The sequence below is a fragment of the Gorilla gorilla genome, chromosome 16 (genome assembly GCF_029281585.2).
Source record: "Gorilla gorilla gorilla isolate KB3781 chromosome 16, NHGRI_mGorGor1-v2.1_pri, whole genome shotgun sequence".
In the NCBI taxonomy this organism is placed as follows: domain Eukaryota; kingdom Metazoa; phylum Chordata; class Mammalia; order Primates; family Hominidae; genus Gorilla; species Gorilla gorilla.
The window spans coordinates 103,687,894-103,702,930 of NC_073240.2; the positions used below are offsets into that span (position 1 = coordinate 103,687,894).

At 56.7% G+C, this 15,037-nt stretch overlaps 1 protein-coding gene across 5 annotated transcripts in view; it reads left to right on the top strand.

The window, feature by feature from the left end:
* The first annotated feature begins 6,187 nt into the window (after nt 1–6,187).
* The window catches only part of LOC134757295 (double C2-like domain-containing protein beta), a 28,999-nt gene continuing 20,149 nt past the window's right edge, over nt 6,188–15,037 (top strand). For 2 of the 5 annotated variants that reach the window (XM_063698886.1, XM_063698887.1), the window contains exons 1-3: nt 11,415–12,030; nt 14,035–14,144; nt 14,639–14,810. In XM_063698886.1, the coding sequence (XP_063554956.1) occupies nt 11,758–12,030; nt 14,035–14,144; nt 14,639–14,810 (555 nt within the window). In that variant the 5' untranslated portion in view covers nt 11,415–11,757. Of the gene's footprint in view, nt 6,510–11,414; nt 12,031–14,034; nt 14,145–14,638; nt 14,811–15,037 lie in introns of those variants that run through there. The other 3 variants (XM_063698889.1, XM_063698890.1, XM_063698888.1) reach the window with 3 other exon arrangements.

Genomic DNA, 15,037 nt, shown 5'->3' on the forward strand with positions numbered 1-15,037 from the left:
AGGGCAGGGGCAGCAGCAGTGGACCCGCTATGCACACATCTTCTTCTCCAAGGTTTGTGTGCAGAACCTCCTGCCCATGCTGCCCCAGCAGCTTCAGTTGGCACCTGCCCCAGTCCAGCCTCTGGGACCCATGCGGCAGCTCCCAGCGGCCCTGCACCCACCACCAGCATCCGTTTCACCTGCAGTTGAAGATCCGTGAGGTGCCCAGAATATCATGTAGTCATCAGTCCCACGGAGCAGCCCGCGAGGCTGAGGGTCCTCCCACTGGACCGCCCCCCATCTGGCACCAGTGCTGCCCCTGCCCCTACTCTCAGCCTCACGTGACTCTCGGGCAGAGGCAGTGGTGGGGCAGCCAGGGCAGCGTCAAGAGTCTGAGCCAGGTGAGGTGCAGTCAGGACCCCCACAGGGCTGGGAGTCAGGGCAGGGGCAGAACAAACCTTGGAGGGGAAGATGTGTGCATAGTGGGCCTGGAGGGCGGCTGTGGCCTAGTGGACGGGAAGAAGCAGTGGGCCTGGAAGAGCTGCATGATCAGGGCTGGCACTGGTCCAGGGTGCGTGCAGTGAAGAGGACAGCGCCTTCTCGGTCTCCGGTTCCCTGAGCCTGTCCTCGGGAGCCTGCCCCTACCTGAGAGGCCCTCCTGCCCGGCACCCACCTGTGGAAGCCCAGTCCATTCTTCAAAGCTGTAATCACTAGAGTGCCGTGGGTTGCAAGTGACAGATAACTAACTCAGAGTGGCTTAAACAATGAGGACAGCTGAGGTCTTGCTGCACCAGGGTGCACCAATGCAGCAGCCCCTCAGCACTGTTAGGGTGATGGTTCTCTCCATCTTTGCTTGTGGCTGTGCGCTTTTCCTTGTAGAGCAAAATCAAGTCCCGTTTCCTATTCCTAAGGGTGTCTGGGTGAGGAAGGTTCAGGTGCAAACCAAGGTCAGAATGACGCTGTCAGTCTCCATCAGCCAAGCAGGACCCTCAGGTCCTAGGTGGCTGCTGCAGGTCCAGGCATCACATGTAACAATAAGGTCCTTGGCTGGGTAAGGAATTGGTAAGGACCGATTCCTTTTCTCGTGTCTCAGTTTAAGAGCGAGGAAACCTCTCCCAGAAGTCCCCAGGAGACCTGTCCTTTTGTCTCGTTGGCCAGAATTGGATCACGTGCCCGTGTTAAACCTGCCCTGTGTGGTTCACCCAGGACCGGGTCAGGACTGATGCCTGTGCAGGTCTGGAGCAAGGATAAGGCGTTGAGTCCACCACAAAGGTTCTCCATGTTAGGGGGCATATTCCAGCCCCCATGGGCTGTGGTGCCCCTTCCTTTGAGCCCAGAACCTCTTTGGCCCCAGTCATGTTCTACCTGGACCTGTGATATTTGTAATGCACTCGATGTTACGGCACCAACTATGTGGCAGGCTCTGTGTTAGGCACAGAGATACAAGAATGCTGAGAGGCAACCTCTGACCTGAGGGTGTTCATCAAAACCAAGACAAACAGGCGACCCCACAGCGAGGGACAGGGAGGCAAGAACCCAGATGGAAAGCTCTGGCTGGCGGAGGTCACTCACAGAGAGGGCTCAGCCCTAAGACTGGGAGGAGGGAGGAGGTGGGCTGACGGAAAAGAGGAAAGGGAGGTGCTCTTGGCAGAGGGACAGCTGTGTACGCAGGTCCTGAAGTGTCAGAAACTCAGCCCAGTGTAGGCAAAACAATAGAGCCAAGTGGCTCAAAGAAGGGGAAGAGACCTATGAGGAGGCCAAAGCGGTCATATCACACAAGGTCTTGAATGCCACACCAAGGAGGCTGAACTGAGTCCAGGAGTTGATGGAGAACCTTTCAACAATTTAAAGCAGATGAATGAAGATGTTTATAAAAATCTTAACACTTGTCTCTAAGCTCCTGGGAAGCAGGGATGATGGCTCGTTTCTCTCTGTCCCCCCTGCAGTGCCGGCCTGGCTGAATGGCTGTTTCCCCAACTATAAAATGCTTTCAACACAAGCTTGATGATTTTCTATGGTCCTTGCCACAGTTGTTTTGTTTTGTTTTTTAAACTATTTGAGAGCCTGACATTTTTCTTAAAAAAAAAAAAAAAAAAATCAGGGCAGATTTCCTATTCCCAAGGGTGTCAGGAAAGTCCAGGCACAAACCAAGGTTATGATGATGCTGTCAGGTCTCCATCAGCCAAGCAGGGGGTGTTCGGCCTTAGAGGAGCCAACAGGCACTTGAGCTTGATTTTCTCTGAATTAGCCCCGTTAAAGCTCTGTAATTATCGACAAGTGGGTGACAACTCTCAAAGGCCCATTAGTGACCAACCCTCATGATTTTTCCAAAGATGCAAACTTCCGTGGGGTCATGTGATTGGAGCACCCCAAGGGCAGGGCACTGTGGCTCACAGAGAAGCACCTTCTCCTGCCCTTAGGGCCCTCCTCACGCCCAGCACAAGCCCAAGGTGCTTTTCCAACTCTGAGGGCTCTCCAGGGCAGCGGCTGAGCCCCCACTCTCCTTCCCCTAGAGCAACTCTGCTTTTCTCTCTTTTTGTTTCTTAGTTGCATCCTCCTAAGATTTCAGCTAAACAAAGTGGCCAAAAAAAAGCTTTTTGGACCAGGGCAGAGTGGCCCGTGTGTGCCTGTAATCCCAGCACTTTGGGAGGTGAAGGCGGGAGGATTGCTTGAGCCCGGGAGTTCAAGACCAGCCTGAGCAACGTAGTGAGACCTACCCCCCGCCCCCCCCCACACACACACCACTGTCTCTTTTTTTGTAAATATATTTTTTAAATTAGCCGGGCATGGTGGTGGGCGCCTGTAGTCCCAGCTACTTGGGAGGCTGAGGTGAGAGGATCGTTTGAGCCTGGGAGGCTGAACTGTGATCGCACCACTGTACTCCAGCCTGGGTAACAGAACAAGACCCTGTCTCAAAAAAAAAAAACTTCTTGGGAGCCAGTAGGCTTTAAGGGAGAAACTATCAGGATGGAAGTGAAGAGGCCTAGATTCTGTGCCTGGGTCTGCTGGGCCACGCTGAGCCGCTCACCTCCCCTCTCTGAGCCTCATTTCTCTAAAGGGAAATGAAGAGTTTGGGCCATGTGCTCCGTAAGAGAGCTTCACCAGCCTCTCAAAATTGTGACTGAGCTTCTATTTATGAAGTATCATTTCTTACAGACCTTCCAGTGGAGTTCAAAGAAATTCATCAGTCCCTTCCTGGTGACACACTGGGTGTGCTGTTCCTTCCCAGGAGGTGGTGACAGGTGTCAGTTTTCCCCCCAGGCAGTTGGAGAAGATCGCTGCCCTCCTTGGACAGGGGTTTCTGTAGAGCCAGTGCAGGGGCTCCTCCCCTGCAGGAGCTGGGTGTCCCAGGGGGAGCAGGCAGCCACTCTGTCTTCTGGCTGTCCTTCTCTGGGGTTGGGAAACAGGCAGAAATGAGAATGTGCATTTTTACACTTGGGTGTCACACCAGATCCCAGCTCCTGGGAGCACCTGGAGGGCAAGTTGGTTTGAATGGACCAGCCATGTATGTCTGCATCTGCTGTTTGTGGGTCTCACAGGTGTGGCCAAGGCATGGTCCCTGTGCTCAGGGGGCTAATTCGCTGGGGGAACAAACCCCAGGTAGGCCTGACCTGAACAGCAGATCCATGTACTCTCATGTAAAGCCAACAGCTTCAGAGAATAACAGATTGGTGCATCTTGGGCTGTGGCTGTGTTCATTGCTGCAGGAGCAGTGGGATATACCTCCCTTCCTGCAGCCTCACCTGCCTGGTGTGGAGATGGCAGCTAGCATGCAGGCAGCTGAAGGCCAGCTATAGCCATTGCTGCTGCACACATACCCTGCTCAGGAGAACGTGCCTCAGGCTTCACTCAAGACCTAGTATTTATTTATTTTTTTGAGACAGGATCTTGCTCTGTCGCCCAGGTTGGATACAGTGGCACAGTCACACTCACTGTAGCCTCAACTTCCTGGGCTCAAGCGGTCCTCCCACCTCAGCCTCCCGAGTAGCTGGGACCACAGGCATGCGCCACCATTCCTGGCTATTTTTGTATTTTTTGTAGAAATGGGTGTTTCCATGTTGGCCAGGCCAGTCTTGAAATCCTGGGCTCAAGTGATCCACCCGCCTCAGCCTCCCAAAGTGCTGGGATTATAGGCATGAGCCACCACACCCGGCCATTTTTGTAGTTTTTGTTGCCATGTTGGCCAGGCTGGTCTCAAACTCCTGAGCTCAAGTGATCCATCCACTTCGGCCTCCCAAACTGCTGGGATGACAGGCATGAGCACCACACCAGCCACTCAAGGCCTGTTGTCTCTTAGTTTGCACACAGTTCCAACAAGTATCATCACCTGGTCTCATGGGAGAAACAATTATTGAATAGGTGAGAGCTGTCTGCGCCAACACAGACAAGTAATCTAATAGGAGTTTCAGGCTGATGTCAAAGGAAGAGGCAGAAACATGAAGAAAACCGAAAAGAGGGCCACCCGGGACCCTCTGGTGCAGGGGTTGCTTCGTGTCCCCTTTTGCCTCTGGACCATGACCGTGACATACGGAAGAGTCATCGTGGCCATAGCAATGACTCAGGTTATTCAGAAAAGTTTAAGTGACTATTTGTATGTTCTGTTCCCAAAGGCAGGGAGGGAAATGAGCCAATTGAGGACAGTTTCATTCCAGAATGGGTCTTAGAGAAGCCAGTACTGTTAGCTAGAAAATCCACCATAGGGATCTGCTCCTTCTATAATGATCTACTGAGCACCTCCTACACCCCAGGCACACTGTGCTGTGAGGTGGATACTACCGTTGTCTCCATTTTACAGATGAGCAAACTGAGGCATAAAGACGTTAGATAAGCTGGCCACACAGCAGGGAAGTGCACGCTGGGATTTGAACCGAGGAGACTGATGTCAGAGGGCAGGTCTTGCACCCCACACTGCTGCAAAGACAGAGACATGTGCCTGATCCGTGTTAGAAGGGGATGATCTAGACAAATGCCACTCCCATCACCAGCTCAGAATAAAGGACACTCCACACTCGTGACCTTTCATTAGCCAATTTCCCTGCAGACCCAAGAAACTTTGTTATGCCTGGGCCCAGCACTCGCCCAGAGATCTGCAAACTTGTTCTATAAAGAAGGGCTGGATTGTAAATATTTTCAGCTGTGCAGGCCATAGGGTCTGCTTCTGAAATAGGAAAGCAGCCGCAGACGAGATGTACATGATGGGCCTGGTCAGGTGTGGCCGTAATTGGATCTAGATCCATGTTGGGAGCCTAGCTCAGAGCCTGAAGAGCACAGTCTTTCAAGTTTGGCCTTCCCTTATCCCAGGATCACACCAGCCACTAAGCCTGCACCTGCTGGTTGGCCTGTGGTTGGAATCGTCACCTCCCCCAGCCCCTCTTTGCCATTGGCCAACTCCTACTCATCCCTCATGGCTCAGGTGAAGCATCACCTCCTCCAGGAAGCCTTCCCTGGTGGTCCCAATTCACATGGGCTCCCCATGGCTCCCGGCTCACCAGACTCTACTGCGGCAAATTATTTCCATTTGTTCCTCCCCTTAGGCTGTGCTTTCCTTGGGGTAGGGACTCTGCCTCACAGATGTCCATCCCCTAGAGTCTGGCATGTTGTAAACACTTCGTAAATAATGAAGGAATGTGACACCAGTTGACCAGCCCTGCAGCCTGGGAGCAGGCTCTGGGCTTCTGAAGCCATCTGTGAATGTGCATCTTGCTGTCTGCGGACTGCTCCCAAGCTCTGCCCCCCACCATCACCTCGGCCTTCATGCTGGGAGCCGCTTCTGCATGGAAAGCCACAGCTGCTATGAGTGATTGCCCCCGGGGAGGGAGGCAGCTGCACCCAATTATGGCTGCACCCTCCCCCTGGCTTTTGGGAGTTACCATTGCCATTGAGAGACTTGGGGGCAGCAGTATGAGGACTCAGCTGGCTCCTCACAGCCTGCTCAGGGTTCCCAATGGGCCAGAGAGACAGAGGAGCTGCCGTCCTGTGTGTTGGCTGGGGGACTGTTGAGCAAATCAGCTGATCTTCCTGGCCAGGGCCTGTCCCTCTCAAAGCCTCATCTCCTCCGCCTTGTGTGATCCTTGTGACATTTCACAGGTGAGGGAAACTGAGGCACGGGGCCCAGACTGGCAGTTGCACCAGGAGGGCAGGAACTCCTTTGGCTGGGTGCCCAGCTCAGGTGGGCCACGCAGTGGGCCAGACAGGGAACTGGAGTGACCCACCTGACTTCTCTGGGTCTCAGCTCCTCCTCTGGAAAGTGGGGAGATTATTGTGACTTCCCAGGGTTGGGTGGGACTGGGAGGATGGGTGAGGGGCTGGCATAGAGCAGGTGCTTGGTTGGTGGCAGCCGCCATGGAACGGTGGCACCTGCCCAGGCCAGGCTCATCTGGTCTCACAGGGGCAGGCGAAGCCTCTCCAAGATGGGGCCAGGGTGGGACCTGTGCCCTCCTCTGTCCGCAGCCGCCCTGGGCACGCTGGACTTCAGCCTGCTGTATGACCAGGAGAACAACGCCCTCCACTGCACCATCACCAAGGCCAAGGTAGGCCCCGCCAGCCTGCCCCCAAATTCCCTGGCCCGGGGTCCTCGAGAGGGCCTAGGTCAGGGAGGCCAGACCACACCACTCCCCAGGTTCGTGTCCAGGCTTTTGGATGTCTGCGCTGTGTGGGGTGTGGGGCCAGGAAGGAATTCTTCTTTAAACCTTCTTGAATACCCATCCCCAAGAAAGGCCTTGGACAGTCAGGCATTGCGGGGAGCAAAGAAACAGATGAGAATGGGAAGATGAAGGCCTGGACCGAGGACCCTCGAGCCTGGGGAGGGGCTGCTGATAGGCAAAGAGAGGGGCAGGGTGATGTCTGTCCTGCAGGCCAAGGGAGGGCGGGTTGGGTGCTGGTGCCTCCAGGCCTCCCAGATGCCCTGAGGAGTGGGGACCCCACTTTGCACCCTGGAAGCCGAGCCACTGTAGGAGGCCGATGCCACTCCAGGCAGGGTGTCCAGGGCCTGAGCCCAGAGGCCCTCTGAGCCTCACTACGTGGGCTGGGGTTGTGGGTGCCTGTGGACCCCTCTGCAGCCTGGCCCGGTCCCTGGTGCTGCCCTCTGCAGCCTGGCCCGGCCCCTGGTGCTCCCCTCTGCAGCCTGGCCCGGCCCCTGGTGCTGCCCTCTGCAGCCTGGCCCGGCCCCTGGTGCTACCCTCTGCAGCCTGGCCCGGCCCCTGGTGCTGCCCTCTGCAGCCTGGCCCGGCCCCTGGTGCTGCCCTCTGCAGCCTGGCCCAGCCCCTGGTGCTGCCCTCTGCAGCCTGGCCCGGCCCCTGGTGCTCCCCTCTGCAGCCTGGCCCGGCCCCTGGTGCTGCCCTCTGCAGCCTGGCCCGGCCCCTGGTGCTGCCCTCTGCAGCCTGGCCCTGCCCCTGGTGCTGCCCTCTGCAGCCTGGCCCGGCCCCTGGTGCTGCCCTCTGCAGCCTGGCCCGGCCCCTGGTTCTGCCCTCTGCAGCCTGGCTTGGCCCCTGGTGCTCCCCTCTGGCTCTGCCGCTCAAGCATGTGTCAGCTCCATGTTCTCAACTGTCCTGTTCCCTTCCCCTCACCCCATCACTCCCTGTGGGAGGAAGGTGCCAAAATTGATGTTCTCTCGCAAGGTAAGGGCCTGCATGGCCAGTAGAGTCTCCGTAGTAGTGCCATGGAAGGGCCTGAGTCAGCCCAGCTCAGATCCAGCGGCTTCCCACAGAGCTGCCTGGGCCCAGCCCCACCCAGCCTCCCAACCTGCAGGCCCCCTGCCCCTCCTCCCAGCCTGGCAGCGAGGGCTGTCCTTGGCACCATGGCCACCCAGCAGGACAGGCTACTGCGTGCCACCCCAGGCTGTCCCCCAGCCCAGCCTGGGCCACATGTGTACTGCCATGGGTAGGTGTGAGTGCCATCCACGCCAGCCTCAGGGCCCTGGTAGGGCACTGAGAGGCCTGCACGCTCCATCCCACCCCTGCCCTCTCCTCTAGAACCACCCATGCTATGACTCAGGGCATGTCCAGCCCTGCCTGGCGGGGGCTCCAGCCCACCCCTAGGAGCAGAACTGAGCATTTGTCAAACCCCAGCTGTGCCAAGGTAGAGACCAAGCTAGACCCTTCCTCCTTTCCCTCTGTCCAACTTTGTAGAGGTGGTCCAGGCCTGGGGACTGGAGAGGTGCCAGCTGCCAGGCCACTCTGGCCAAAGCCCACCCCTTCCTCTCTCCATGCCAGACACCAGGGCCTTCCCTTCCCAGCTCCAGGTGCGTTTGTGTGTATGCGCATACATGGCTGTATGTGTGTCTCTGTGTGTACATGTGTGGTACCATGCGTGCACACATGTAATTGTGTGTCCACTTTGGGCTGTATCCCTCAGGTATCAGAAGTGGGGGTGGGAGGCCCAGTTCCTTCTCTGTGTAAATCCAGTTCTGTAGGGAAGGGGTGGTGCAGGCTGGGGAAGAGCTGGGGCTCTGGGCTGGGGTGTGGGGAGGGGCCCAGGGTGGGTGAGCTGAAGCAGGGCTGGCCTCTGGAGGGCCAGGGTGGGGGCTGGACACCCTGGGGTGCACCCTTGCTTGTCCCCCCTTAGAAGGGTCAGTCTCAGTTTGCCCATCTGTAAATAGGGTTGGTTGTCCCTGCCCTACATGCCTGTTGTGAGCATTAAATGAGTTAACACGCGGCCCCTGGCACTACCAGTTCTGGGAGACTTTTTATTTTTATTGTGGTAAAATACACAGATATACATTTCCCACCTCAACCACTTTTTTTTACTTCTTCCCTCAGCGCTCAACCATTTTTAGCATACAGTTCAATTGTGCTAAGTACCTTCCACCTTCACACTGCTGTGAAACCCATCTCCAGAGCCCTCTTCAGCTTGCAAAACTAAACTGGGCCCATTAAACAACAGCTCCCCCTTCCTCCTCCCCTGGCCCCTGGGGAGGCTGCCATTTGGCTTCCTTCTCTATGGATTTGACTATTCTAGGGACCTCATGTAAGTGCAGTCTCCCGGTATCTGTCCTTTTGAGTCTGCAGTCCCCGGGATCTGTCCTTTTGAGTCTGCCTTCTTTCACTCCGCAGAATGTCTTCAGGCTTCATCCCCATTGCAGCACGTGTCAAAACTTCCTTTTCAGGCTGAATGATACTTCAGACTAGAAAGCTCCTCTTCTGAACACTTCACCAGCAACAGCCTCTGAGAGGCCCAGGGCGGGGCAGGGCTAGGTTTTTGGGGAGAGGCTCTCCTCTCAAAGCCAGACCCCCCATCTGTTCCCTCAGTGCCAGTACCAGCCAGGGCCTCCCCCGGGGCCGCTTCCGCCCATCCCCCCTGTATTAGTCCATTTTCATGCTGCCAATAAAGACATACCTGAGACTGTGTAATTTATAAAGGAAAGAGGTTTATTGGACTTGCCATTACACATGGCTGAGAAGACCTCACAGTTATGGCTGAAAGTGAAAGGCACTTCTCACATGTTTGGTGGCAAGAGAGAGAATGAGAGCCAAGGAAAACGGGTTTCCCCTTATCAGGCCATCAGATCTCGTGAGATGTATTCACTACCTCAAGGACAGTGTCAGACCATGAGATCTCGTGAGACATATTCACTACGTCAAGAGCAGTCTGGGAGAAACCTCCCCTTGTGACTCGGTTATCTCCCACTGGGTCCTTCCCACAACCTGTAGGAATTATGGGAGTACAACTCCTGATGAGATTTGGGTGGGGACACCGCCAAACCACGTCACCTCCCGTGAGGCCCACCCCTAAACCATGGGATCAGTTTATGTCTCTTGCCAACTCCCAAGCTGGGGAGCATGTGCCCAAGGGCCCCACTAGCAGCTCCCTGCCCTGGAAACAGCCTCCCCACCTTCCCCTTCCGTGGACAGAGGTCAGGCTTCATGGGAGGCCAGCCCCACAGAAGGTGGAGGCACTGGCGGAACCCCAGGTCAGGGCCAGGGAAGCTGCCTGTTTGGGCACAGAAGTTGGTGGCAGCACAGTGACAGGGCCTCAGGCAGTGCCTGCTGGTCCTTTTGCTTTTGGCGAAATGTGTGGCTGCCCAGGGTGCTCAGGGAACTGCCGGGTGGAGGAGTAGAGAGCAGCAGCAGGGGCCTCGTCACAGTCCCGGGGTCTGAAGGACAGAGCAGGCATCCCTCCCGTCCCAGCATGACAGCGCCCCTCGACCCAGCCTAGCTCCCACGGGTGTCTCGGGGCACGGAGGTGGGACCACGAGAGCCACTGGAAAGACATACGCCAGAACATGTGGTGGCCCAGAGGTTTGTAAGTGAAACGTGTCGGGAAACGTGGCCCAAATGGAAACATTTTAAGCTACAACAAACAAATGTATAAGGACTGTAAGAATAAGACACAGCAGTCAGGCACCGCCTGGTCAGGCCGGGCCACCAGATTCCCAGAACTCTGCGCTTCAGGCACTTGGTGGGAGAGGTGCAAGGCAGGGTGAGGGAGTTGGGTTTGGAAGAGCAGCCTTGTCACCTTGAGCACGTGTAGGGCCACTGAGCCAGGCCCTGTCCCAGAGGCAGCCCCACAGTGCAGGGCACAGCTCAGATGCACCCAGCAGACCTCAGCCACTTCTCCGGCGTCTCATGGGGGCCTGGCGTGCAGGGAAGGGAGCAAACCCTGCCTGCCAGGCCCTGTGTCCACACGGTCTCCCTCCCTCTCACTCCAGCCCTAGGAAGGTGGGATTATTACACCCCTGCCCTTTTTTTTTTTTTTTTAACTTGAGACAGGGTCTCACTCTGTCACCCAGGCTGGAGTGCAGTGGTGCGATCACGGTTCACTGCAGCCTCCGTGTCCCAGGTTCAAGCGATCCTCCCACCTCAGCTTCTCTAGTTGCTGGAACCACAGGCACATGCCACCCCACCCAGCTAATTTTTTAGTTTTTTGAAGAGACAGGGTCTTACTGTGTTGCCCAGGCTGGTCTTGAACTCCTGGGCTCAAGCGCTGGGATTACAGGCGTGAGCCACCGTGCCCGGCCAACCCCTTTAACAGATGATAAAGCTGAGGCTTAGCGTGCAAAGTAACTCATCCACTTCCCAGCTGGTGAACAGGAGCTGAGCCTGGAGCCCAAGCCAGCCAGGCCCCCAAACCTCTGCCCTTTGCCAGTGGCAGGGAAGTAGGTGGTTGGAAGCCCCTGCCGCATCCCCCAGAGCTCCGTCAAACCGAGGTGGGGTGGGCCTGGGAGGGAGCCCCAGCCTTCCCTTGGAGATGGGCCTGGTGTGAGCCACCGAGCTGCCTCCCCGGCCTGGCTGGGTAGAAGCCCTTTGAATACTATCCTGGGGTTGCCGGCTGCACCCCCACAGATGCCACAGCTGCCTCCCTGCATCCCTGTGCACCATCCCAGAAGGAAACAAATGCAATTTTCAGAGACAAGAGCCTGCTGAGGTCAGCAAAGCCCCTCTCTGTCCATGCTTCTGTGTGCCTCTGGCTGTGCACTCGTGGCTGGGTTTTCTAAAAGAACCAAAGTGAGAGAGGGGTGCCATCTTGTGGAGGGACCCTCTGTGGCCAGTCTGCTTGTGTGATCTCTGTGGACTGACTGGGAGTTGTGACAAATATGGCCAGAAATGGGGCCTAGTCTCGGACTGTGTCCCGGGGTTACGTGGATTTAGGGTCAGTGAGGGGCGTGGCCACTCAGGAGGCCATGCTTGGTAGATGGGGGACGGGAGTCAGGATGATGGCAGGGCCTGAGCAAAGCGGGGTGGAGAGGGAGGCTCAGAGAAGGGGGAGCCACCTGGCTTCCAGGATGAGGAGAAGAGAAAGTCTGTCCTGACAGAGGCCCCATGACAGCTGCCCTGGGCCAGGATGTTTTGGGGAGGGGAGATTGCATCAGCATTGAGCCATCCTCACTCCCTCCATCTGGAGGTGTGGGGCCCGGGGGCTTCTGTGAAACGGGCCATGAATGGACCCAGCCAGGAGACCCAGGGGACAAGGGCATCTGCAGGCCCTGTCAGTTCCATCTCCCCGATTTCCAGTTCACACCGTTTGCTGTTCTCTGCCCAGGGCCTGAAGCCAATGGACCACAATGGGCTGGCAGACCCCTACGTCAAGCTGCACCTGCTGCCAGGAGCCAGTAAGGTGAGGGGTTCCACCCAGGCCTGCCCACCAGCTGCACCCGCCCACCACCTCAGGCAATGCACTCTGGTCCTTTCGCTTTGGGGCCTGGACTGGGCTGCGGGCACCCAGGGAGGACCACAGCTGCCACTCCCCTCAGAGTCCAAGCAAGCTGATGGGACCTCAACCATTCAACTGCACACAGAGCACCCAGTCTGCCCCACACCCTGTTGCCTCCTGGGGACCTCACGAGTCAGCGTTACCTACCTGCTGATCTGGGGAAACCCCAGGAGAATTTCCAGGCCAGCATTTTATAAGAAGCATTCTCAGCTGGAAGTTACTATTAGGTGCAAACAAAGGACTCCGTGGTTAAATAACATGGGGAAACATTGTTAAACAGGTTTCTGTACCACAGGACTTCTCAGAGCATCTAACGTGTTGATGGGCTGTTCCCTGACTCTCCGTAAGGGGGATGAAGTGGGCAGAATCTGCCCCATGTGTTTGACCACAGGATGCCCTGACTCTCCGTAAGGGGGATGAAGTGGGCAGAATCTGCCCCTCATTCCTACGCCGGATGACCCAAGCGTCCGACCACACATGTGCTCAGGGCACCAGCACAACAGGTGCATCTCAGACAGGAGAGAGAAAAATTGCTGTTAAATAAAAGCATCAAGGTGACCTTGGGCCATGGAAAGTCAGAACTTAATTAGACTTCCTTCTGTGCATCCTACACTTCAGTGCTGTTTTATTTTTAATCTCATGGGGCAGAGTCTGAGTTTACGTGGGGGCCTAAATGGGTAGGCCTGGGGCCCACAGCAGCCCAGGAGGACCACCCCAGAAGGGGCCCTTCCCCCTTCTCTAGGGAAGGCAGGGCTGTAGGAGAAATGGCAGTGCCCCACCACCTACTCCTGGGGAAGAAATGGGCTCCCCACACCGGGTCTTGATGCCCTTATGCTGCAAGAAGGGCTCAGGGATGTGAGGGCCAAGGGCGAGTATGACCAGGGAAGTGTGCTCAGTGACCCTTCATTTGTGGGACTGGAGCCGGCAGTGCATGGCTGCCCAGTTGTAGGAAGTCCCCAGGACTTTCCCTAGTGTTTTATAAAGAGCAGTCTCCTTACAAACAGCTCCTGAAAGCAATGGGAGAGAGGGATTCCTGTGCTCTTTCCACAGTGGGGAACCTGATGCTGCCACAGAGCTGGAATTGGAAGCCCAGGCTGTCTGACCTCCCAGCCTGGGCCGGGTGTGGCAGGCATCAGACCGATTCAGACAAGGAGCTCAGAGCCGCTGGCACAGGAGGAGGGAGTGGCAGCAATATTCCAGCTCGGAGAGGCCACCCCCGAGGCAGACCCAAGGACGGGATGGGTTCCAGGCAGAGGGGACGGTCCACAAAGGCAGGGAATGCCCTGGGAAGGAGACTCCAGTTCCACACAGGCCTCCTGCAGAACCTACCCCGTGGCATCGGGCTGGAGGTGGGGTCCTCCTTGGATGAGCCTCCTATGGCTGCTGCCAACAAATGACCACAAACTTCGTGGCTTAAAGCAGCGAATTTACTCTCGGACTGCTCTGCAGGTTAGAAGTCCAACAGTGGTCTCTCTCTGGGCTAAAATCAAGGTGTTGGCAAGGCTGCATTCCTTCTGGAGCCCGGGGAGCCCACAGTTTCCTAGCTCTTTCCAGCTTCTAGAGGCCATCGGCCCTCCTGGGATTGTGGCCCCTTCCTCCACCTTCACAGGGGGCCCCATTGCATCTCTCTGGCCCCCTTCCTTGGTGACGTCCCTGACTGTCTTCTCTGTCCATTCTTCTGCTTTTAAGAACCCTGTGACCACATTGGGCCAGCCAACAATCTAGGATAATCTCCCTATTCTAATGTCAGCTCATTACCAACCCTAAGTCCACCTGCAGCCTCAGTCCACTTGGCCATGTTGATAACACATTCACAGGCTCCAAGATGAGCATGTGGCCATCTCTGGGGGCCATTTTTCTGTTTGACACACACTTTGATGCTAATAAGATCATTTTTCTCTTCTCCAGGCAAATAAGCTCAGAACAAAAACTCTCCGTAACACTCTGAACCCCACATGGAACGAGACCCTCACTTACTACGGGATCACAGATGAAGACATGATCCGCAAGACCCTGCGGTGGGTGAGGGCCCCAGGCCGCCTGCTCCCTCCCCAACCCCCACTCTCACCCGGCTTTTCCTAATGAAGGCAGGACTGGAGGGTCAGATGGTCCCCTGTGGGTTCAACCTCATGCCAGCAACTCCAGCCTGGGGGCTTGAAGAAAGGCAGAAAGGTCTGCCCATGCCAATGGAGCCTGGTGGGTGGAAAAGGGTCACCCTGGCCCCAGTCCCCTGAAGGTGCTTCCTGGGGCCTCTCAGGGTGCTGGAGGTGGTTCCCTCCAGAGAACCGGCTCTCCCAGCCTCCTGGCTACTCCTGGCACTGGTTCTGCCTTCTCCTGTCCCCTCTTCCAACCTGAGGACACTTGTCCATGACGACAGTGCCTGATATCGTGCCACACTCTGCCCCTGTCAGGGCCCAGGCATCTTGTGCGTCTCCCACCCCAGACCAGGGCAGGGCTTGGGGCAGGAGAAGCCAGGGCTGGCCCTACCTGCGCACATCTCCACCATGCCCAGTGCGTCTGAGGCACTGGCTGTGCCCCTCACCACCGCCCCCGCTAGGATCTCTGTGTGTGACGAGGACAAATTCCGGCACAATGAGTTCATCGGGGAGACACGTGTGCCCCTGAAGAAGCTGAAACCCAACCACACCAAGACCTTCAGCATCTGCCTGGAGAAGCCGCTGCCGGTGAGAGGATTGATTGAGCACCTGCTGTGTACCTGGCTCGGTGGCAGGTGCTGGGAAGGCAGAACTTCCTGCCTGTGATGGGACTCATGAGGGGCAGAGTGAGAGGGGAGGGGAGACCAGGGAGGTGAGCATGGAGAGTCAAGGGGGTGGAGGTGAGGAAGGACCCTGGCTTTCACTCTGAGTGGCCACGGGAGGGTGCTAAGCTGAGGGATCACGGGGGATGACAT